At 40.3% G+C, this 25945-nt stretch overlaps 1 protein-coding gene across 2 annotated transcripts in view; it reads left to right on the top strand.

The window, feature by feature from the left end:
- PHLPP2 (PH domain and leucine rich repeat protein phosphatase 2) overlaps positions 1 to 25945 on the top strand; it is a 74004-nt gene that overhangs the window by 27229 nt on the left and 20830 nt on the right. The window contains exons 4-10 of one of the 2 annotated variants that reach the window (XM_059152030.1): positions 9366 to 9556; positions 15697 to 15822; positions 17356 to 17510; positions 19514 to 19660; positions 20038 to 20268; positions 21451 to 21653; positions 25467 to 25527. In XM_059152030.1, coding sequence (XP_059008013.1) covers positions 9366 to 9556; positions 15697 to 15822; positions 17356 to 17510; positions 19514 to 19660; positions 20038 to 20268; positions 21451 to 21653; positions 25467 to 25527 — 1114 coding nt within the window. The remainder of the gene's footprint in view (positions 1 to 9365; positions 9557 to 15696; positions 15823 to 17355; positions 17511 to 19513; positions 19661 to 20037; positions 20269 to 21450; positions 21654 to 25466; positions 25528 to 25945) is intronic. The other variant, XM_059152031.1, reaches the window with a different exon arrangement.

The raw sequence follows: 25945 nt of genomic DNA, 5'->3' as shown, positions 1-25945 counted from the left end.
AAGTTTTATTTAGTCAGATTTGGTGAGTCTTTTCCTTTAATGCATTTATATTCCTTAACCTAGGTCATAAAGGCATTCTGTATTTTCAGTACTCTAGATTTTTGAAGTATGCATAAGATAGGGATCTAGCTTTACTTTTTCTCTATAGGTAGATAGTGTTTTGTCCTAACAACATTTATGGAATACATCATCCTTTTCCTACTGATTTGAAGTATCATCTTTATTATTCTTAAGTTCTTATAAAGGCAGTGTTCTATTTTTGGACTCTGTTTTTGGACATGATAGAGCTGACCAATTTGTCTCGTGCTAATGCCAAAATTATTTTAAAATAATTTAAATTAAAAATTAATTTAAAAATTATTTTAAATAATATACTTGTATAACACATTTTGATAGTTGGTAGGGAAGTACCATATTACTGTTCTTCTCTGAAAAATCAGGGACATCTCTGGAATCAGAGAAGCCTTTGTGAAGAAGTAGTATTTGAGTTGGTTCTCTAAAAATGCACAGCATTTCATTAAGCAGAAAGGAAAAGGAGGACTTGGGATGGTAGACACCTCAGTATATGTCCTGTGAATCACAGAGAATTCGATTCCAGATTGTTCTGGGTGTTGAGGGCAGTATCAGGAGTTTAGTCTTCATTTGGCAGATGATAGCAGGAAGGGAGAGGATCCAAGTGAGCCAGAGAAGGTGAATCTGGCCCCAGTGTGGAGAATAATTCAGATGTGAATTAATAGGGGTCTGGAGTGGAGAATGGGAAGGAATTGTTCAAACGAGAGACTTTTTGAAGGGATAATCGGTGAGAGTTGATGGCTGACTGAAAAGGGGAAGTGAGGAAGAGAACCTAAGAACTGAAGCTGACACTGAGGTTTTAAGCCGGGGTTACTTCAGAATGTCAGGGCTTGAGTTGTGAGAAGGAGCTGCTTCATAGGGATGGTGATGGCTTGGTTTGGGGAATGTTTCATTTTAAGTGGTGGTGAGATGTCTGACAGGTAGTTGACAATGTGAAACTAGAGCTTAGGACATACAGATCTGGGGGTAGGGTAGGTGGGGATGTTAAAACTGTGGAAATTGTCACGATACCCGGAAAGAATTCTTAAACGTGGGGAAAGGAGGCTTAACGCAGGCAGAATTTTCATTATAATAACTAGCTTTGGTTTTATACCCTTGCTGTGTGCCAAGTGCTTTCTCAAGTGCTGAGCACTCTGTGTATATCTTGTCTCATGTAACCCTTAAAACCTTCTAGGTAGATGTGATTATTCCTGAGAGACTGTCATATGTCCCAGTCAAATAGCAGAGCCAGGAAGCAGATACATCTGTCTGCTTTTTAATTTCATCTTTTTAACTTCTAAGATACTCCGCTGTTCAGTTGTTGGACAGAGAGTTTAGAGGAGGATGAGGGATCCATCAGTGAGAACACCCAATCCAACTCCTTGGCCTTAATATCAGGAAGCTAAGGCCTGAAGATGTAAGATTTATTTGGGATCATGAAACCAGATGGTGGACTTACTTTAGCCACCACTGCTTTGCCAAGTTTTCTAGTGAAATACTTCAAATAGAAGTTTTTTGTGTGGTATGAGAGCCTGTTGCAAATTTGAAATTTGTTGTGAGGTTTCCTATTTTGATCTTTGAATGTAAGTAAATATTTCATTTTCACCTTCTTACATATCTGCCAATATTTTTTGGTTTAACTATTTTTTTTGGAGCTAACTTCGGATTTTCAGAGCAGTTGGAGGGCTAGTACAGAGAGCTCCTCCCGCTCACACTTCATGCCATCATTTGAACTGTTGTCCCGGTATAAATAGTACTTCCATTTTCTCCAGCTTCTCTTGAGACTTTGTCTTTAATTTTCAGCACTTTGATTATATAGTATCTGAGCTAGAATTTCGTTGGGTTTGTTTGGGGTTCACTGAACTTCTTGAATCCATAAGTTTCACTATAATCTTTCTCCCTCGAGGAGTTTTCCTGTATTTCTTCAAACCATTTTTCAGCATTGAGCTGTTTCTTCTCCCCCTTTCGCTCCATCCCTTAGTTCAGTTGTCAGAGATTTTGGCCTGCTGCTTGGGATCACATTCACATTTGTATACCTCAAGGGTGAGCCTGGAGTTCATAGACAACTTTAGGGGGGTCATTTTCCAGATCTCCTTCCTCTTTGCTATTTCCTGGGGTTTTACTTAACCTGCCCTGTTAGACACGTCCTGACACGTCCTGCAAGGGCATCCATACTGCAGGACTCCCAGTGGGACAGGGAGACCAGAAATTCAACAGGTTTCACCGTGGGCTTGCAGATCTTCCAACCAGAGAGGAAGTCACACCCCTCAGAGTTTTAGGTGCCTGTGTCCCCACTTTGGGGGGCTGGAACTTAAGAAAATGAAAAGAGGGAAAGGGATGAGGAATTTCTTCCACTCTCTCTGAGTGTGAGGAGACCCCTTTTCTCCTCCTTAAGATAGGACCTGAGGGCATTTCCTAGAGCTCTCTGTCCACACCAGCACCTGCCTCTGATCTTGGGCCTTCTCGAGTCCTGGGCTGGAAGATGTCACAGGAGGAAACAATGAGAAACTTGCCACTGCTTGGGTGGTCATTCAGATTGTGTTCTTCTTCCCTAATCTGCCTGCTGCTCTTTACTTTTCGGCTTCCTTGTATAGCTGCTCCGTGCATTCTGTCTAGGTCTTATAGGTGCATTTAGTGGGAAAGACAGGGTGGAGTGCGCCTTCTTCATCTTACTCAGAACCAGAACCTTAATGGTGTCTTTTGATTACTTCATTTTAATATAGTCCAATTGAACAGTCTAAATTTACCTTTATTATTTTCTAGAAACTCTGTTGTTTTATTTTTCAGTTTATATTCACAGTCTGTATGATTCTTTTTGTCTATCATTGTGAGTTCAGGGCTTCTATGTATTTGTTTTGACTCATTACAGGCATTACTCTTTTTGTTGCTCGTTTTGTCCCATTTCAGCTAGTGGGAGCTCTTTATGTTGGCTTCTGTCCTTTCAGCATGACCCTAGGAGTTTATGATAGCATTCTGGATTTTCCATTAAGTTTTGGCACAACAAGATGTCCTAAGCTCATCTTTTCATTGTCTGACTCAGACCAGGAATAAACTCTTTTTCTAAGGACTCCTGGTTCATTTTAATGAAAAATGATATTTAGAGATTATATTATATATTATATTATATGAGAGGAACTCATTGCTACAGGGTTGCCCTTGATTGTTTTTTTAAGCAACTTTTTAAAATTATAAAAACATTACATTTTCTTTACAGAACATTTAGATGTATAAATATAAGGAAGTTAAAATTATCTGTAATTTTCCACATAGAACCTTGGCTTTTGAGATTGTAAAACTATTTTTTAATTCGAACTGTTACACATTCTGAGTACTTACTAGAACTTTCTCATTCTCGGTTTTTTGTTTTGTTTTGTTTTGTTTTTTTGTTTTTTAAGTAGTCTCCACCCCCAGCATAGAACCCAGTGTGGCCTTGAACTCAAAACTCTGAGATTAAGGCTTGAGTTGAGATCAATAGTAGGACACTCAAACCAACTAATCCACCCAGGCACTCCTCATTTTTTTTCTTTTTTTATAATCACTTCAGATCAGAGACTGAATGTCTAGCAAACACTCCAAAATTAATAAAACAGCATGTTATTTCATATGTAAATGACTTATCCAAAACATAACGAGAGTGGTGGTAGATAGATTTATCTGTAATAAAATATAAAGAAATAAAGCCAAGTAAGAACAGACTCAGAATTATATATCAATTGATATAACATCTTTTTTATGTAAACTTTTAAAAAGACTATTAGCCAATTTGAAAACATGATAACGATCATGAAGTCCCATTTTTACATAATTTAGCCAACTTTGTAGTAGGTGATACTGTTAACCAGGGTGGGGGATATAGAAGCCATTGGCATGTTTGGGGAGAATAGTGAGATTTTTTTTTTAAAAATAGCAGTTTTATTGAGGTATAATTCATATCTTATAACATTCATGCTCTAAAAGTGTACAATTCAGTGCCTTCTAGTATATTCGGAGAAGTATCCAGCCATAACCACAGTCTAATTTTAGAATGTGTTCATCACTGTAAAACAGGACCCTGTATCTATTAGCATCATTCTCCATTCCCCACTCCCACAGCACCTAGCAACCACAGATCTCCGTTCTCTCCTTATGGACTTTCCTGTTATGAACAGCTCCTGTAAGTGGAATCATACATTCTTGGCCTTCTGTGGCTGGCTTCCTATACTCAGCCTAGTGTTTTCAGAGCTCATCCATGTTGTTGTAGGTATCCGTACTTCATTTCTTTTTATGGCCGAACAGTGTTCCATTGTGTAGACAGACAGTGCCACCTTTGGTTTATGCATTGCTCAGCTGCTGGGCGTTTTGGTTGTTTCTACCTTTTGGCTCTTACGGATGATGCTACTCTGAACAAGCATGTGTGTATGAGTTCTTGTGTGGACATGTGTCTTCAGTTCTCTTGGATATAGATGTAAGAGTGGAACTGCTGGAACGTGTGGTGGGTCTCTGTTTAAACTTTTGAGGAACTATCAGACTGCTTTCCACATTGGCTGCACCATTTCGTGATCGTTCCAGTGGCGCTGGTTTACATCTTTGCCAGTGCTTTCTAGTGTTTGTCTTTTCCGATTATAGTCATCCTAGTGGATGTGAACCGCTATCTCATTGTGGTTTTGATTTGCATCTCTCTGGTCACGATGAGATGGAGCATCTTTTCATGTGCTTGCTGGCTTTTATATATCTTCTGTGAAGTAATATCTATTCAGATTCTTTGCCCATTTTTTAATTGTGCTATTTGTCTTTATTGCTGAATTGTAACAGTTCTTTATTCTGGATACAAGTCTCTAAATATGTTCATGATTTGCAACTATTCTCTCCTAGCTGGTGAGTCATCTTTTTACTTTCTTGATGGTGTCTGTTGAAGCATGACAGTTTTTTACTTTTGATGAAGACCATTTTTCTATATTTTCTTTTTTGTCACTTTATTTTTTAAAGGTTTTTATTTGTTTGAGAGATTGAGAGTGTGAGAGAGAGAACAGGAGCACGAGATTGGGCTGTGGGCCGAGGGAGAAGCAGACTCCCCATTGCGCAGGGAGCCCCACTCCGGACTGGATCCCAAGGCTCGGGGTCATGACTTGAGCCAAAGGCAGATGCTTCAACGACTGGCATCCCATGTCACTTTTACTTTTTGTGTTGATGCCTAAGAAACCTTTGCCTGACTTAAGACCACAAGATCTATTCCACTGTTTTCTTCTAGGAGTTTTATAGTTTTAGGTCTTACATTTAGGCCTGTAATCCATTTTGAATTAATTTTTGTATATGATATGAGGTAAGGGATCTGACTTTATTCTTTTGCCTGTGGCTTTCTAATTGTTCAGCACCATTTGTTGACAAGACTCTTTCTTTCCCCATGGAGTTATCTTGACACCCTGCTCAGAAATCAAATGTCCATAAATGTAGAGGTTTATTTATGAACTCTGTTCCATTGCTTTATGTCTGTTCTTACGTCAGTACTGTGCTTTTTTTTTTTTTTTAAAGTAATATCTACACCCAGTGTGGTGCTCGAACACATGACTCCAAGATCAAGAATCAGATACTATACCAACTGAGCCAGCCAGGTGCCCTAAGTACTATACTGTATATGCCAACTCCATATTCCATACTCCACAGTTGAGTCTTGAAATTAGGGAATGTGAGTTCTCTAATTTTGTTTTAAAATTTGTTTTAAAATTGTTTTGTCTATTCTGAGTCTACCGTACTTCTCTATGTGAATTTTAGAATTAATGTGTCAGTTTCTGCCATGAAGGCAGCTGGAATTTTGGTAGAGATTACATGGCTGTTGATCAGTTTCAGGAGTTTTTTCATCTTAACAATATTATATCATCTAATCCATGAACACTGAATGTTGTCCATTTACTTAGGTCTGCAACTTCTTCTTCTTTTTTTTTTTTTTAAAGATTTTATTTATCTGACAGAGGGATCACAAGTAGGCAGAGAAGCAGGTGGGGGGGGGGAGCAGGCTCCCTGCTGAGCAGAGAGCCCGATGTTGGGCTCTATCCCAGGACCCTGAGATCATGACCTGAGCCAAAGGCAGAGGCTCAACCCACCGAGCCCCCCAGGTGCCCCAGGTCTGCAACTTCTTTCAACAATGTTTTGTAGTTTTCACTATACTATTTTCATTTTACTCTTTTTGATGTTATCTTAGATGTAGTAAGTTTCCTAATTTTATTTTGAATTATTTATTCCTTATGCATGGAAATACAGTTGATTTTTTAAAAGTTTTTGTATCTGGGGTGCCTGGGTGGTTCAGTTGGTTAAGCGTCTGACTCTTGATTTCTGCTCAGGTCATGAGCTCAGTGTCCTGGGATGAATCTCTGCACTGGGTTTTCTGCTCAGCAGGGAGTCTGCTTGAGGACTTTACCCCCTCTGCCCTTTACCTCCCCCTCTTGTGTGTTTTCTTTCTCTCTTGCTCTCAAATAAGAGTAAATCTTTTTTTTTTTTTTTTAAGGAACTTATTTTTTTGTGGGGCGCCTGGGTGGCTCAGTGGGTTAAGCCTCTGCCTTCAGCTCAGGTCATGGTCTCAGGGTCCTGGGATCGAGGCCCAAGTCCGGCTCTCTGCCCAGTGGGGAACCTGCTTCCTTTCCCTCTCTCTCTGCCTACCTCTCTGCCTACTTGTGATCTCTGTCTGTCAAATAAATAAATAAAATCTTAAAAAAAAAAAAGATTTTATTTATTTGAAAGAGAGACAGAGATGGAGCATGAGGGGGAAGGCAGAGGGAGAGGAAGAAGAGGACTCCCTGCTGAGCAGAGAGCCTGATGCAGGCCTTGATCCCAGAAGCTTGGGATCATGACCTGAGCTGAAGGCAGACACTTAACTGACTGAGTCACCCAAGCGCGCCCCAAAATAAATAAATCCTAAATATATATATATAAAAAATTGGGGGGCACCTGGGTGGCTCAATGCGTTAAAGCCTCTGCCTTCAGCTCAGGTCATGATCCCAGGGTCCTGGGATCGAGCCCCACATGGGGCTCTCTGCTCAGCGGGGAGCCTGTTTCCCTGGCTCTCTCTCTGCCTGCCTCTCTGCCTACTTGTGATCTGTCAAATAAATAAATAAAATCTTAAAAAAAAAATTTGTATCCTGTAGCTTTGCTGAACTCACATATTGGTTCTAATTATCTTTTTTGTGGCTCACTTAGGGTTTTTTATATACAAGATCTTGTAGTTTGCAAATAAAGATAATTTTCTTTCTAGTCTGATACTGGAAATTGAGGTGGTTGGGGACATCTTTTGGATCCATCTAGCAGACAATTAGATATGCGATTAGAACCAAGGGAAGATTGGGGCAGGAGACAGGATTCTGAGGGCCATGATCATCATATGAATAGGGCAGTTTGGATGCTGGAAGCCAGACTGAAAAAAATTGAGTAAATGGGAGGTGAGGTAGCAGAGATAGCTCATATAGAGGCACAAATGAAAACAAAAGAGTCTTGAAGGGTAAACTTACAATTTTTCAAAATACAGTTTGTGGACCAACTGCACTTAAACTACCTGGAATAGTTGTTAAAAATAGATTTCCCAGGGTGCCTGGGTCGCTCCGTGGGTTAAAGCATCTGCCTTTGGCTCAGATCGTGATCCCAGGGTCCTGGGATCGAGCCCCATGTTGGGCTCCCTGCTCAGTGGGGAGCCTGCTTTTCCTTCTCCCTCTGCCTGCCTCTCTGCCTACTTGTGCTCTATCTCTCTGTCAAATAAATAAATAAATAAAATCTTAAAAAAAAAAAAAACAAAACATTTCCCCGGGGGGCGCCTGGGTGGCTCAGTGGGTTAAGCCTCTGCCTGCTCAGGTCATGATCTCAGGGTCCTGGGATCGAGCCCCGCTTCGGGCTCTCTGCTCAGGGGAAGCTCAGCCTGCTTCCCCTTCTCTCTCTCCCTGCCTCTCTGTCTACTTATGATCTCTGTCTGTCAAATAAATAAATACAATCTTTGTAAAATAAATGCATTTCCCTGTGTTCCATCCCAAGCCCTGTGGATTAGACTCTCCGTGGGTGGGTGTCAGTGTCCCACATTTTAAACTGGACTTACACAGTAAGTCTTAGACACTCCCAAATCGGAGAGTCACTGAACTAAAGAAATTCCACAGTTGAGACCAAGAGGGCTCGGGAGAAAATGGGAATGCTCTTGTAGCTTTGACAGGAACAGTAAGGAGGGTGGAGCTGAAGAGTGAGAAGAGAGAAGAACCAAACTCCCCGAGAAAGGTGGGGTTTGGAATATAGATCCAAGAATTGGCCTCAAATAGAAGGAGAGATGGGTCTCCCCCAGAGCTAGTGTCAAATAGAAAGTTTTAAAGCTTTGAAGTGATTTAACCCATTTCCTCAGATCATCTGTGGGAAACATATAGTTAAAAGGGCGACAGGATGGCCAGGTTCCATAATCAATCCTGTGACAATATCAAGTATAATGCAGTCTTCTCTCCTCCCAGCTGATTGCTCTTTGCAGCACCTCATACTAGTGGTGCTCCTGGTGTTAGCCGTGTTTTAATAAAGAATCTGTCTTCTGTCATAATGTGCTGTTTTATTCACGGTGTCTCAGCCTTAGGAAGACTTCTAATGGGGAGGGGGGTACAAAAAGAAAGAAACTCTTGTATGCACGTATGAGCTTCTGCCACCAAGATTGGGATAGTTGAAGTATTGGCCATAAGCGCTTCCTCACAAGGAACTGGAGAATGAAGTAATGTGTACAGAACTAGTGTGCTCCCATACTTATTAATTTCTTCCGTCTAGAATGGACTCATTGTAAAAGTGGCTATCGTTTATTCAGTACTCCTTTTTGTTACCCAAAAGTATGCTCAGGACTTTAAATTAATTATGCTAATTTTTGAAAAAGAAAACCCTAAAGATAAGTAGTATTACGATCCAGACTGTATAAATGAGGAAAGTCAACCTCAGTGATTATATTAAGTAGTTCAAAGAAGCAAAGTGGCAGAACCAGGATTCAAACTCAGGTTTGCATGCCAGGCCCTAAAGTCTGTGATCTGAATGACTTGCCAGATTGCCTTTCTCTGTGTACAGGGAGATAGGACTGTGTTGGAAGAAGAATTAACAATTGCACCCAAAATAAAATCTTCCTCCCCGGCCCAACATCCACAGTACCCCCATTGTAAAACTGAAGTGATAGATAACATTTTAAAACTGAGATCATAGCTTATGATACATGTATTGCTTGGTAACTTAAATCTGTAAACGAGGTTGTTGAATATTGGCACATAATACTTTCTTCTTCCTTGTAAGAGTCTCATATACTTGAATGGTGACTTCTGAATGCTGACTCCTGTTCTGTTTTCTTTTAGAAAAACCATGCCAGATGGATCATCTGGATCGAATCCTTCTGTCTGGCATCTATAATGTACGCAAGGGAAAGACCCAGCTGCATAAGTGGGCTGAACGCCTAGTTGTTCTCTGTGGGACGTGCCTCATCGTTTCCTCGGTGAAGGATTGTCAGACTGGGAAGATGCACATTTTGCCTCTGGTTGGGGGAAAGGTGAGACTCATAAAAATGATTTTTCTTCATTTGTTTGATCTTAATTAAAATCACATTTAATTTTTGGCGTTTTCCCCACATCTTTTTAAAGAAGCCAATATGAGCATTATTAAAGATTGCATTACAAAGTTTGCTTTTTAGAGTTCTTAGTTTTAACCAGAAGAAACCGACTTAGGCTAAATTTTTTTTTTTAAGATTCATTTATTTGAGAGAGAGAGTGTGCAAGCAGGAGGAGGGGCAGAGGGATAGGGAGAAGAGCAGCAGACTCCCTGCTGAGCTTGGAACCCAGCATTGGGCTTGATTTCATGATCTCATGATTTTACAATCTCATGACCCATGAGATAACGACCTGAGCTGAAACCAAGTCAGACGCTTAACTGACTGAACCACCCAGGCACCCCAACTTTACTCAGGCTAATTTAAGCATAAAGCAGGTTTATTTATATCACCAGTTCTCTGGGAGGTCCAAAGCCTGTTCATACCCCAAATTCTGCTGCAGAACCCATTTGTTGATGATGCGTCTGCCTCCCCTGCTGGCCCCCATAACACCCGAGTAGACCAACAATGCTGCCTCTTGCAACCTCCAGCCACATCCATCCCCAAAACAGATTCTTTCCAGCTTCTCCTTTTTCCCCGTTTGACTTAAATTCAGAGTCGTGGGCGGTCACAAGCGCCTCTCCAGCAGCAAGGGGAGTGGAGGCATACCATTTCTGGTCTGTGCTGGAGAATTCCCCGTCCTAGGCAGGAGTTCATTTGCAAGTCTTTAAAACAGACTGACAGATGACTAGAAACAGGTATATGTTAATATTTATATAAAGCTGTACATCATTTTGTTTCTTTATTTTCCATCTTGAGTATCATAAAACAGTCTGAATTTTAGAGAACTTCCAGATGAAATAACTTAGTGCATTCATGCTTTGAGATGTCCAGTCTGGCCCAGATGCATAGCAATATCAGTAAAATAGATATATACAAAAGGTAAATATATAAAAAGACATAGCTGTGCTATGGAATGTAGAATAGATGCTGTGAGAGGGTCTGAATCTGAGGGCCTGCTGGGTTCTGGGCCTGAAAGGTTGTGGCAGCCCAGGAGTTCAGCTCCTATAAGTATTTGGGTTTAAAAGTCCTCTGCTCATAAGAAGAACCTGGCCCAGGCTTCTTCCTTGAAGCAGGAGACGAATGGTACTCTGCTCCTGAAGGAAAGCTGGAAAGAAAAAACAAACAAACAAACAAACAAACAAAAAAACATCCCAAAACAGCTGTTAACCACTGACTGGAACCAAGTCTTTTTCTCGCTGTGGTCCTAGAAAAGTGGAAGGAATTAGTTAGTGCCCTGTGACCAGGAAGTGAACACGTCTCCACTGAATGAATGTGCGTGCTCCATTCTTAACCGGGGACAGCAGCCCAGCACTTACTGATGTGAGACCTGGTTCTGGTCTTGGGGACTGAAGGACAGAATGAAGAAAACAGGTTAAAAGAAAATGACAGCCCTTTCCACCCCCCAACCCCACCAAAAATAAAAGAGAAAAGAATACAGCAAAGGAAAGGACATTCAAAGGGAAGTTGTAAGAAATAAAAAATAATGATAAATGCAGACATTGACAAAATATGATGGTAAAGTTAATATTGATTTTAAAAAGTTGAAATTTTTAAAATATTTTAAATATGAATATAAACTCTTAAAGCTCAAACTGCCCTGAATGATATTTAAGATATAGTGGTATGTCTGTTAAGTAACATGTGATTCAGCCATGGAATAAGAGAATAGAAATACCAAATAATGTTTAAGTTTATTAGGAAAAACCTTAAGTATGAGTGTAAAAATTTTAAGGAAAGCCACTAAAAGTAGAGAGGGGAAAGAAAACATAAAACATTCTGTAGTGCTAAAAGATCTTAGGAAAGGAGCAGAGAGAAATGAACGAAATGATTGGTATGGTAAATTATCACAAATTATATTGACAGAAACATATAGAAATATATCAGTAATCATAATTGTGATACAAGTTGTCATTTAAAATCCCAGTACTTGGGACGCCTGGGTGGCTCAGGGGTTAGGCCACTGCCTTCGGCTCGGGTCGTGATCCCGGAGTCCTGGGATCGAGTCCTGCATTGGGCTCCTTGCTCATTGGGGAGCCTGATTCTCTGTCTGCCTCTGCCTCCCACTCAGCCTGCTTGTGTGTACTCTCTCTCTCTCTCTCTCTCTGACAAATAAATAAATAAATAAATAAATCTTTTAAAATAAATAAATAAAATAGAATCCCAGTATTTGCTGTTTATTTTATAAGATTTTATTTATTTATTTATTTATTAGAAAGAGCATGAGCTGGGGAGGGGCAGAGAGAGAGGGACAAGCAGCTCCCAGCGAGCAGGGAGCTCAACGTGGGGCCCAATCCCAGGACCCTGGGACCATGACCTGAGCTGAGAGCAGACACTTAACCTACTAAACCATTCAGATACCCCCAGTACTTGCTGTTTGTAAGAGACCCTACACTTAGAAAGTTGAATGTGGATGGTGGGAAAAGCATGCTAGTCAAATAGCTACCAAAAGAGAATTGGTGTGGTCATATTAACAACATACAAAACATTTTTATGAAAGCTTATCTGCAACAAAGGACTTCTCTCCAGAATTTATAAAGAAATTATTACAACACAGCGACAGAAAGGCAGATAACCTAGTAAAAACTGGGCAGAAGGGTTGAGCAGCTCTTTTACCAATGAAGATCTACAGATGGCAAATCAGTACATAGGATGATTCTCACCATCATGAGTCATTAGGGAAATGCAAATCACTATCACAGATTCTGCAAACCACTAGGATGACTAAAATCAAAAGACTGATGAGTACCAAATTTAGCAAAGATGAGGAGCAACTGGAATGCTCTCACATCATCGGTGGGAGTACAGTCACTTTGGAAAACAGTTTTCTTATTTCTTATAAACTGAAACATATGCATATCGGATGACCCAGCATTTCTCCTAGGTATTGGGAAATGAACATCTGTCTTTACAAAGACTTTATATGAATGTTCATAGCAGCTGTATTTATAATTGTCGAAAACTAGAAACAACCCAAAATTCATTGACTACTGGTGAATTAATAAACAAATGTGGTACATTCCACACAGTGGACTACTACTGAACAGTAAAAAGGAATGAACTGCTGATATATACCAAAATGAGGATGAATCTCAAAAACATTATTTTCTTTCTTTCTTTTTTTAAGATTTATTTATATATTTTAGAAAGAGACAGCAAGCAGGTGCTCAAGCCAGCAAGCGTGGAGGTAGGGGGAGGGCAGAGGGAGAGGCAGAAAGAGAATTTCAGATTTACAAACCTTTCTCGGTATTTGGCATCATGTGAGTATATTTTTCTGTGTCAGATACCCCATAGTAAAATATTTAAAATTTATTCTAAAACATGAGCGGGGCACCTGGGTGGCTCAGTGGGTTAAAGCCTCTGCCTTTGGCTCAGGTCATGATCTCAGGGTCCTGGGATCAAGCCCCGCATCAGGCTCTCTGCTCAGTGGGGAGCCTGCTTCCTCCTCTCTCTCTTTGCCTACTTGTGATCTCTGTCTGTCAAATAAATAAAATCTTTAAAAATAATAAAATTAAAAAATAAAACATGGGCGCCTGGGTGGCTCAGTCAGTTAAGCATCTGCCTTCAGCTCAGGTCATGATCTCAGGGTCCTGAGATTGAGTCCCACATCCAGCTCTCTGCTCAGCGGGGAGTCTGCTTCTCCCTCTCCCTCTGCTGCTCCCCCTCCTTATGTGTGTTCTCTCGCCTTCTCTTTGTTAAATAAATAAAATCTTTTTTAAAAGATTATTCTAAAACAATCATTAATATCTGTTTTTCATTTCAGTAAGATCCTTTATTTTGATGTATTCATTAGCATGATTTATTACTAGTAAAAAAATGATCCTGTTGTGAGATCACAGTTGAGTGTTATAAATATTATTTAATGTTATTGATTTTTTTCTAAAAAGATTTTATTTATTTGAGGGTTGCCTAGGTAGCTCAGTTGTTAAGCATCTGCCTTTGGCTCAGGTCATGATCCAGGGGTCCTCAGATTGAACCCCGCATTGGGCTCCCTGCTCTGCGGGAAGCCTGCTTCTCCCTCTCCTACTCCCTCTGTTTGTGTTCCCTTTCTCACTGTATTTATCTCTGTCAAAGAAATAATTAAATTTTTTTAAAAAAAGATTTTATTTATTTGAGAGGAGGAGCATGCACACACATGAGCAGAAGAAGAGGGAGAATGAGAGGGACAAGCAGACTCCCCACTGAATGCAAAGCCCAGTGTAGGGCCCCATCACAGGACCCTGGGATCATGACCTAAGCTGAAGGCAGATGCTTGACTGATAGAGCCACCTAGGTACCCCTTATTGGGATCTTTTTAATATGATTCTATTTTGCTTAAAGTATTTTGTGTTTTTGCCATTCGATTCAGTCTTTACTTGGCACTAGAAACCTAATGATTTACGAGTATAATTTGGAAGTTTGCAGCTGACTCACCAAGATTCAATAGTTATGACATATCAAAGTGAGATGTCAGACAAAGATGTAAGTGGTTCCATAACTATAGAGACTTCGTCTTCATCAAAGCTATGTGAATTGGGTTGTTGGATTTTGGGGGAGAATTGCTTTGAAGAGAATTGCTATTGTGCTGTGAATCCCTACAGCCTTCCTAGCTGGGAATGACTTCTGCCTTTTTCTTCAAGCCTAATGAAAGAAGTTTCAGCAGGATTCAAGAGAGCTTAATATGGGTCCCTTGCAGTAAGAGGGGCATAGTGGATTGGTGTCCTGCCTCCTCCAAGAAGTCTTGGGGACAGAGATGAGTCTGTCACCAGAGCAGCCAGGTAGCCTAAGAGCCTAGGTCATGCATTGGAATCATTGTGTCTCCTTGAGTTTGTTAGTTTGTGACCCAGATGGGTTGAGAGAGGAAAAGCCAGTGGGTAGATTGATGGATGAGTGGGTGGATTCTCTTGGAACTTGCCTGGCAGGACCATCTTGAGGGTCAGATAAGCTTCCCTTGAGGATAGGCTGACAGTGGACCACAGGATTCTTTCCTGTCTGAGGAGGGAGTGGTCAGCTGCTGGAAGAGTATGCATTAGCGAGGTCAAGTGATCTGTAAGTGAGACACTGTCATTGTTTGGGGTGGGGTGGGGGGATAACCAAAAGAACCCTTAAATGGACCCATTGTGGAAAAGCATCCCTTTAGAATCTCCTCGGCCCAGAGACTGTGAAATCAGATTATGATTCTTGTCTAGTAATAACCTTTGGTCTTCCCTTTCTACTTCAGCCCAGGAGGGGGTCAAAATGGGAGCTAGCCCAGGGCTTAGTGAGAAAGGAGAGGACTCCAAAAAGCAGGCCATGGCACCCTTTACAGGCAGACAGCTACCTCCATTGTGCCCCAGTGTAGGTGGAAAGGGTTGGAACTGGGTTACCTTTGCAGTGGAGACTTTGGCTCTTATCATGCGGTCCAGAGACTCCTGTTCTGAAACACGGCATGCAGCCCTGCATCGCAGCGAGTTGTACTTGGTGTTCCTGTATGTGGAATGCTCCTCGCCTAGGAGGTTCCCACGCCTGGACCCCCTTAGGGTCTTTGCTCACATGTTACCTCAGTGAGGCCTTCCCTGACTGCCCTTTCTTAAATCAGATCACCGACCCTGTTCGCCAGGCTTTTTTCCTGCTTCTTCTTGATATTATTCTTTATATATTATATTGTGTTATGCTACGTTTTGTCACCATTTCGGTGTTAGAGTGTTTGTCCCTTCTCAAACACAGATTACACTAAGGGCAGGGGCTCTGTGTTTTCCCCCGGCTTGCCCCCAGCGCGCAGAACCCTAGAATGTATTCATGCAACAAATCTTTAATTATCAAGCGGGGACTGTGTTGTGACTTACAGAGGAATTAATAAATAGATTTAAGTAGGAGTATGCTCCGAGTCCTATTCCTTCAACATACTTCAGTGAAGTGCTCCTTTGCTTTTTCTAAATGGCTTTATTGAGATACATTTCTTTGGAGAAATGTCTATGCAAATCTTTTGCCTGTTTTAGAAAATTGAGTTCTTTGTCTTGTTGTCCTTTGCTCTCTGACTGGGATTTTTTCTCTTGGTTCTGGTTCTCGCCCCTCCTCCCCTTCAGGTGGAAGAAGTGAAGCGACGGCAGCACTCCCTGGCGTTCAGCTCAGCCGGAGCCCAAGCTCAGACCTATCATGTCAGCTTTGAGACGCTGGCCGAGTGCCAGAGATGGCAGCGACAGGCATCCAAGGTGATAAGCTCTCGGACGTCCCGATGTGGGATAAGACTGTAAAATCCCACGAGAGGTGTAATTTGAAACTGAACTCTCTCCAGGAGAGTGAATTATAATTTTTATGTATCTTACTTTAGGCCCCTCTAAGTATATAATGAACGGAAGAATGAAAGTCCAGCAGGTCCTTAACTTATTATTTGTATAGTAGAAAAAGCTTTCAGAAGTGTTTGCAGGTGCATGTACCTCTCTACCATCTCTCTCTTTTTGTTTTCCCTCTTAAAGAATTTATTTATTTGGCAGAGAGACACAGAGAAGGGGAAACACAAACAGGAGGAGGGGCAGAGGGAGAAGCAGGCTTCCCCCTGAGCAGGGAGCCTGATGTGGGCCTCGATCCCAGGACCCTGAGATCATGACGTGAGCCGGAGGCTGCTGCTTAACGACTGAGCCACTCAGGTGCCCTCTACCATCTCTCGAGAGGAATATGGCCTTGAAGGAATTGAGACACAATGAGATTCAGATGACTTTCCCTCAGCCACTGTAGTCAGTGAGAGATGGTGCCGTTCCCTAATTCCTAGCCTAGTGCTTCTTGGTCTTGTATGTATTTAGCACAGCTGTGATGAACCACTTTAAATTTGAACTTACCATGGGATGTGACCTGTGCTCCTGTCACAAAGTATTGTTACTGTATGCTGAGGATAATTAGCTTTTCAGCATAATTTCTGCTTTTTTAGTCTTTAAAGATGAAGTGCTCTAAAACTGTGTTGCAGTTTCCAAATTCTCTTGTTCTAGCTATTTGCAGAATTTTAGCACATTTTCCTTGTGGAGCTAAATAGTTGCATAAAGGATGGTTTTCGTATAATGAGATGCCATAAAACATGAGTGACTTTTCCAGTGGCATTTTGTTTGGTTTAGACCAATTTTCACAACCCATCTTTTATTAGCATTCTATTATAGAAATATAAACTTGTTTTGGTTTTATTGAATTTTCTATACATACATTGTAGTTGTAATAAAATCTCTTCTGAATAAAACTAGTTTCAATTTTAGGTAGCTATTCCATTCTTTTGACCTTATAAAGAGAAGTTATATTTTTTGAGCACCTTTTGCATACTAGTTAGTGTGCTGTGTACTGGATTATTTAATTTTATCCTCATAACAGATGAAGAAACTGCACTGGTAAGTAGCGAAGCCTGTGTGGATACAAAAGGCCATGGCTTTCAATTTTACCCTGTCTGTTAAGGAGTTTTGTAGTTATTTTGGATCATCTCAACTTCTTGTATGAAATGTTAACTTTCTGTCTTTATGATTTTTTTTTTTTTTTTTTTTACTTATAGACACACTGTTGTGTGTTTTAAAGCAGTTTATGGTTTATCGTTTTAAGAAAAAGCAAAAAATGAACTGGTTTTTATAAATAACTAATTGGATCTCATTACCTTTTTCTACTTCGCATTTTTAAAATTAGTGCCTTTTATGTAAATATGATTCGTTCCTATGCTGTGTGAGAGATATTTGGTGCTAGCTCAGATGGCTCTTCTCCTTGACCCTGTTCAGGTGGTGTCCCAGCGAATCAGCACTGTTGACCTGTCATGTTACAGCCTTGAGGAGGTTCCTGAGCATCTCTTCTACAGTCAAGATATCACCTACCTCAATTTGCGACATAATTTTATGCAGTTGGAAAGACCTGGGGGCCTTGACACTCTCTACAGGTATGTGAGGAATGGGTTTCTCGACTAACTTATTCAAACCAAATCATGATCACCGTCTTAGTCATCTGTACCTGGAAGTGAGCACGCTTACCATTGTATATATTTTTGAAAATTTCCCCTCCATTTAGAAGAGGAAGTAAAATTTTTTATCCATACAGTTTTCTTACACCACCACCACCCCTGCCCCCGACCTTTCCCCTCCATGCAAGAGGATCGATGCAATTGTTCTGTTACGGAGGCAATGTTGAGCTGCCATTGATCTGGATAATCTTGTTACGTAAGTCACTGACAGTGATGCATGATCTGAAGCCAGGATAAATTGGGAGATTGAGTATATGGCAGGTTTTTGAATCATAAGTATCAAACTTAAATAGCTTTAAGAAATAGGCCTAATTTCAAGAATTCCATTTTCAGGTTGGGGCTTTTATCTTTCCTGTGTACCCACTAATGCTAGCTTCTAAGCTTTTTGACAGCTGTGAAACCTCTCTCTTCTGATAAAGGAATCATTTTACTTCTAAGGGACTATGGCCCATATATTTTCCAATTTCTTTGTTAGAATATATTCCCCCTTCCAACCCTCTACCCTTTAAAAGTGGGTGGAAGTGAATAAATACCTAGTATAAGTAATTGTGTGGGCTTCTAGTGAACAAGGAAGAAATTGGAAATTAAAGCATTTAAACTAAGTGGTGATTAAAAAAATAATACATATTGTGGGGCATCTGTGTGGCTCAGTTGTTAAGTGTCTGACTTCAGCTCAGGTCATGATCCCAGGGACCTGGGATTGAGCCCATTGTCAGGCTCCCCACTCAGCGGGGAGTCTGCTTGTTCCTTTCACTCTTCGTCTGCCCCTGCCCCATTCATGCTTTCTCTTGCTTGTGCACGTTCTCTCAAATAAGTGAATAAAATCTTTAAAAAAAAAGATAATATTCCTTGAAATGGCATATTTTACTTTAATATTTCTAGAATAATTTTGAGAAAGCACTGTGGTTTTTATCCTGTATGATGTGTTACGAAGCTTTTTGGGTATAAGCAAGCCTCTATCTAGTAATGAGATAATAGTTTTAATTATATTAGTATGTAAAAACTACAGAAGCAATAATTTTAAGGAAATGGGTTTCTAGTATTTTCTTCTCAGTCACTATGAAAATAGGGTTAATGAAGTTTGAGAGCAGCATTAGGAATTCTGAAATCAAGGCACCAAGCCAAAGGAACAATCAGTACTCAAGGTCAGGACAATTGGAAATCAAAAGTTGAAAATCTGAAAGAGGAGCATTAAAGGGAAGTACCATACTCCACTCTAGGAGCAGGTGATACAGACCATCATTGTGGAGAGCACCACGTCAGGCTTACCCCTACACTAATAAAATCATTAATCCTTCTGAGTAGAATTGCCGGAGTGATGCCTGTGGATCCAGTGAGTGATGATACAGTCTCTGGGTAAGATAGTGTAGATACTTGCACTTCTAGGAACAAAACAGAAGCACTGAAAATTATTATCAGATTGTATTGCAGTCAGACTCCATATCACATTCACATTTGTAAGTTTTAAGTGGCCCATTCATTTCAAGTGACATCTGAGTCAATATAATTTCAATATGTAAAACGTTACTTTTATAATGGGATTTGATGTGCGTTTTCGTTAGCTCTTCCTGTGTCCATGAGTTGGTGAATTGTTACAAGGTTTTTTATATTGCATATGGAAATTTGATAAAGGAAGAGATTTCAAGCATATCAGTATGACTTGATATAAAATACTTACACCAGCATGGGCTCTCCAAGATTTTGTACCTTTTTAAGGAGAAGGGAAAGGAACTCCCATGGCCCTAGACCTGATTTCCTTGTTGGTATGGAGCTGGGGTTAGGCATCTCAGCGTTCTGTGCTATGCACGATGTTTGGCATGTAGTGAGTACTCGGTAGATATTTGTGGAACAGATTCTGCTGTGGACATTTAAAACAGATGGCTTTTTCATTCATTACTGTAATTTCTATGTTTGCTTTTTAGATTTTCTCAGCTGAAGGGCCTAAACTTGTCCCATAATAAACTTGGTTTGTTTCCTGTATTGTTATGTGAGATTTCTACCCTCACTGAGCTCAACCTCTCCTGTAACGGAATTCATGACCTGCCGAGTCAGATTGGCAGTCTGCTAAAGTGAGTATCTGACTTTTGCTAGACTCGTTTTTTACTGGCAGCATAAGAAGCTTGTCTGGCATTCGGAGTGAAGGTAGTCACATGAGCTCTGGCAGTGAAGTAAATCTTGTAATTATGAGGATTCTAGACAGCAGCTGTTACTAGCTTGCAGGGGCAACTACTTAGCCCCTCAGTTTCAACAGCAGAAGCTCTGGCTATTTTTGATGTTGGAGGGACCATCCATGGCAGTTATGTGGGTCATTGAGTCTCCATAGGTGGCGTATTTTATTGTATTGGGTTCATAATAAATTAGTGATACAGTCAGAATATATCCCTCTAGTGCTATCCATTCCTGTTAAAACCTTTCCTAAAGTCTGTTCTTTGTTTTCTTACTACAGTCTTCAAACCCTCTGTCTTGATGGCAACTTTCTGACGACTTTACCAGAAGAATTGGGAAATCTGCAACAGCTCTCTTCCCTGGGAATTTCCTTTAACAACTTCAGTCAAATTCCAGAGGTTTATGAGAAACTCAGTATGTTAGATAAAGTGGTTATGGCGGGAAATCGCCTGGAAGTCCTAAAACTTGGGGTTCTGAGCAGGATGAGCCATATCAGACATGTGGATTTCAGGTGAGGCCGTTCTTCAGAGGGATCTCGGATGTTTTCTTATGTTTGCTCTGTATGAACACTTCTGCAAAACATCAGGATTTTAGAACAGTGTCTGTTGTCCAGACTATAGTAAAGCTTCATTTTTCGCTCAGTAGCGGAGAGATTATGAGTGAGTTGGATGTACCTCATGATACTTTCACGGTACCTTTCACACAGGTTGTTCTGACTTACCCTCTCAGCAGCCTTTTATAGAATGCCCACTTCTTCATGTCCTTGTCAGTGTTAGATTTTAGCAGTCTTTTTCCTTAGTGTCAAAGTAGTAGGAGAGAATAGTACTTCATTTTTTAAATAGCATTTATGAATGAGGTTGAGCATCTTTTTAATATGCTAATTGTTAGTTTGTATTTTTCCTTACACTTGACCATTTTTCTGTTGAATCATTGGGTTTCTTCTTAATATCCATTGTATTACAATTAATGTTAAAGGTTTTCCTGTCAATTTTTTTGTAGGTTTTATTTTCTAGCTATACTAAAGGAAGCTGGTAAAAGACACGTACATATAAAAGACACATATGCATAGTGTAAATGTACTTTCATTTACATTAAGCCATTGAAGTTCCTTGTAAAGAAATAGTAACACAAACATTTATTGAAATACAAGGGAATGAGAACATGCCTGTGTGTTCTCTACATAGAAGAGAACTAAGAAGCCGTTTTCTGTAATTCACCCTTGAACTATTCCATATGGATACAGATTATTTTCCTCTGCTATAATTAATGTGATGTGAATCTTACTACAAGGAGGAATAGGCAGAGCCCCGAGAGAAAGTATGGCTGCTTCCTCTTGTTTTCTACATGGTACACCACGACTGCTTTGTTTCTCACTAACCTGAAAGTTATGTTCCTCTTCTTTTTCCTTTGGCCTGCTTCTTCATCCCTGCCTAACTTCACTAAGGTTTTAATGATTTGTACGCGTGGTCCCTTTTCCCTTTCTCTTTAACTTGTATATGTTTTTGCAAGTCTGGGTCGTCTAGGTTTATAGATAGAGAATTCAGGGTACATCTGTCCGTGCAAAATGAAACAAGTAGTTAACTTTTGAGTTGTTTAGGAAAGAGAAAGGGATCATACTTCTCTTAGTTTTATTTTGGTAAGCACATTTAGTAGAATTTATTTCTAATGATTTCCTTATTTCTGAATATTTAAGGATGAACCATTTGAAAACTGTGGTTACGGAAAATCTGGAGGGAAATAAGTACATCACTCATATGGATCTGCGGGACAATCAACTGTCTGACTTAGATCTTAGCTCCTTGTGTAGCTTGGAGCAGCTGCACTGTGAACGGAACCAGCTGCGAGAGCTGACGCTCAGTGGCTTCTCCCTCCGAACGCTCTACGCCAGTTCCAACAGTGAGTTCTCCATCCAGCCTCCTGTTTTTTCTCATGGAGATCTTGTCTGAGTTTTTTCTTTTTTTTTTTTAAAGATTTTATTTATTTATCAGAGAAAGAGGGGGAGAGAGCGAGCACAGGCAGACAGAATGGCAGGCAGAGGCAGAGGGAGAAGCAGGCTCCCTGCTGAGCAAGGAGCCTGATGTGGGACTCGACTCCAGGACGCTGGGATCATGACCGGAGCCGAAGGCAGCTGCTTAACCAACTGAGCCACCCAGGCATCCCGAGTTTTTTCTTTTTATATATATATTTTTCCCCTTTTATTAAGATTTTATTTATTTTTTTATTTTCAAAGATTTTATTTATTTATTTGACAGAGAGATTGAGAGAGGGGACAAGCAGGGGGAGCATCAGGCAGAGGGAGAAGTAGACTCCCCACTGAGCAGGTAGCCCATGCAGGACTCAATCTCAGGACCCCAGGATCATGACCCGAGCCGAAAGCAAGTGCTTGACTGACTGAGCCACCCAGGCCTCCCAAGATTTTATTTATTTATTTGACAGAGAGAGTCACAGCGAAAGAGAGAGCATAAGAGGGGGCGTGGGAGAGGGAGAAGCAGGCTGCCTGCTGAGCAGGGAGCCCAACATGGGACTTGATCTCAGGATTTTGGGACTAGGACTCAAGCCAAAGGCAGATGCTAATGACTGAGCCACCCAGGCACCCCTCATCTGAGTTTTCTAAGAACAGTGGCATCTGTGCTGTTGCTCAACCACTCTGCAAAGTATAGTTTGAGGTTCGTGGAGACCAGCTTTGTCTTTCAAGTTTGCTGTCAACACTTAAGTGGTTGAGATATGCATAAAAAGGCATTGCAGGATACTTGGATATTCACTAAAGAAGTATAATGGGCATTTTGCAAAATAACTAGGGGTAGGAGGGTGGGCAAGCATGTTCAAAATAGAGTATCAATAATAGGCTAGAAAAAGTGTTGACAAACCACAGCCCACGGGCTAGATCTGGCCACCACCTGTTTCTATAGGGCCCACGAGGAAGGGGGTTTATACATTTTTTAGTGGCAGGGTTAAGAGATCAAAAGAGTAATTTTGATTTGGAAGGTTTCATGAAATTCAAATCTCAGTGAATAGACTGGTTGGAACATGTCCACTGTCAATTTGTTTACAGGTTACTGGTCTCACGAGACAGTGGCAGAATGAAGTTGCTGTAAGTGAGACTGGCGTGCCTGCAAAGCCTAAAATATTTGTCACAGGCTTAGCCCTTTACTTTTGCCCATCTCTAGTCTAAAACTTTGTGCTGCTTCAGTTCTAGAATGAGAAGCCACTCACTTCAATAGTGATTTGCTCCAGGAATATTTTTAGGTGTAAAAGATCCCATATTTGTTGGGGCCATTCTTTTTATGGAGTTTTCTTTACCAAGGAAATTATAATTACTTTTTCTGTACTAAGGAAGGGATGGGGGAAAATGTTGAGTATCACTAAGTGTCAAAGAGTGCAAATTTTGATAATGCCATTGTATACTCAACAAATTAAAAAAAAAATACTGCGAAGTGCTTTGAAGATGTGGAGAAGCAGCTCTCACACATTGTCAGTGAGAGAGTCATTTGGTAAAACCCCTTGGGAGAGCAATTAGACAGTGTTAAAAGAAGTCAAAGATGCGTGTAGCCCATATTCTGACAGTTTCTCCATTTGGGATATCTCCCGGAAGTCCTCACATGTGCATAAGGTGATGTTCCTTATGGTGAAAAAAAAAGTAAGAAAAAAAATATGACTATTGATAGGAAGACATATTTATACAATAGAATGTTGCACAGCAATGGAAATGAATGCCCTGAAGCTCTCTGTGTTAATCTGGGCAAATCTTAGAAACGTTATTTGGGGGGGGGTGTGGAGAAAAGCATAATTATATGTATACCAAGATAGTTGCTATCAGATTTTCAGACACACAGAAATGTTGTTTCCTTAGCTATATGTATGCCATAGCAGTATAAAAGTACCCATAGGAGAGAGAAAAATCCTATTCAAAATGATGTTTACCTCTTGGTATGTGCAGTATTTTAATTCTTTGAAAAGTCTGTATATAAGGCAGAATGTGAAGATCCATTAAAAACTGGATAGTGGGTGGATGACTGTTCATTATTCTCTTTTCTGAATTTCTAAAATACATTTTTAGGATAAAAGATAAGGACTTCTCTTTTCATTTCCTTTATCATGCTAGAGAAGTTTCAAATTGAAGCTTAGATTAATAGCTTAGGTCCAAACAGTGTCACAGCTGATGAGTGTCCACTTGTGCTGTTTATAGATATTACTGTGAGATGATAGTCTGTCTTTTGTCATGTAAATACTTGTTTTCAGGCCCATTCTATATTCTCAATGTATCTAGAGAATCTGAGTGAGTGGCCCTGCTGGAAAAGGACTCATTGATGTACACCCTGTCTTAGGGACTGATTTTTCTCTCACGGTGCCCTACTAAATGTGGCTTGCTTGAAGTTAGCAACTTAAGGAACTTAAGGAACCCTTTAGTTCTACAACCTGGAAGAATTTATACCAACACTTGCAGTTCTGATGCCTCAAAAGTAAAGAACTCGGGGTGCCTGGGTGGCTCAGTGGGTTAAAGCCTCTGCCTTCGGCTCAGGTCATGATCCCAGCTCTCTGCTCTGCGGGGAGCCTGCTTCCTCCTCTCTCTCTGCCTGCCTCTCTGCCTACTTGTGATCTCTGTCTGTCAAATAAATAAAATCTTAAAAAAAAAAAAAAAAAGTAAAGAACTCAGCTTTGCAAAAGAGGTTATCCAAGTTCCCTTAGGAAAAGGAAAAGGCACTCAGCCTCACTGGCCATCACGGATATGCAAATTAAAACCCCAGCGTGATACCGCTGCTCACCTAACAGAGTGACTAGAACAGAAAAGACTGAAAATGCCAGCATCTGCTGTTGTGGGTGTAAATCAGTGCAACCACTTTGGAAAACCAAAGAATTGTCTACTCTCTCTCTTGCTCTCCTATCTTATACCAGCATAAATGCTGGTATGTCTGTGTCCACAAAAGACATGGACAAAAATGTTCATGGAAGCAGTATTCATAATTTCATAGTGACCCCAAACTGTAAAAGATTTCAATGCCTACCAACTCTAAAATGGTTAAATAAATTGTGGTATACTTACATAAAATATTTGATATGGCCATGAGAATGAGTGAACTACAGCCATATGTAGTAATAGCACCAAATCTCCCAGTCACGATGTGGAGGAAATAAAGCCAGACAGAAAATTATGCAGGCTGTGTGTATTTATATGGATACGTAAAAATGATCTGTGGTATTTGGAGTCAGGGTAGGGTTGCCCAGCTGGGGTCTTGGGGGCAGCTGGTAAGGTGCTGTTTCTTGATCTGGGTACTGGTTACCCCATTGGGTTCTGTTTGTAAAAATTCGTTGATCTATACACTTAAGATTGTTTAAGTTAAATACAGTTTACTGTATTTATGTTTTACTTTAAAAGTTAAAATATTGCCAGTAAAAATCCAATTATTAATTTTTTTTTTAAAGTTTAAGAGCTAAGTAGTCACTGTTGACATTTAACAACTGCCTGAGCTAATGTGAATTCAGACCAGTACATAGGATCCTTCTATTAGTTGTTTTATTTGGTTTTAAGATCAGGATCAGGTAGTCAAAGTTAGTCATTGCAAGTTACCCAGGTTTTTGTCTTCAGTCCATCTCAGTAGATGACATCAGTTTTCTCCCTGCTGATCTCACGGAGCCACTTTGCCCTTGATTACTCTCAGTTACTTTCTTCTTTGGTGAGTGTCACTAACACCTGTTTGTTTTTTTTATTAGGGCTGACAGCAGTGAATGTCTATCCAGTACCCAGTCAACTCACTTCTCTAGAACTTTCCCGGTGAGTGTGTCGCATGAGAGTGGTGCTTGTTTGATTCTTAATGTTTAAGAGATAGATGTGGATACTTTGGTGGTTTTGAGGTATAAGAGATCTAAGTACATGGAAATTTTGGATAGCCTGGAGGGGGGAGAATGGATGAGGGGAGGAATACTTTTAATTGCCATGCCGTCTATTTCAAGGGAAGGTCCTTTTGAAACAGAAAGGTGCCTGTGAATTATTCTTAAAGTCGGGGAATTTAGAATGAGGTGCAAACAAAGAAGATCTTTTATCTTCTTTGTGGCAATGATTTCCTTTTTGCTGATTGAAATCAGATAATTCTTGGTTTTTAATGACTTATTTTAAATTTTTCTTCTCTTAATTATTTGGTATTCTTATGACTCATGTTGATCTGATGGTCAGAGAAATATTAATTATATAT

This window comes from Mustela lutreola, chromosome 16, assembly GCF_030435805.1.
Source record: "Mustela lutreola isolate mMusLut2 chromosome 16, mMusLut2.pri, whole genome shotgun sequence".
Lineage (NCBI taxonomy): Eukaryota > Metazoa > Chordata > Mammalia > Carnivora > Mustelidae > Mustela > Mustela lutreola.
This window is presented reverse-complemented; position numbering and strand designations above follow the sequence as displayed.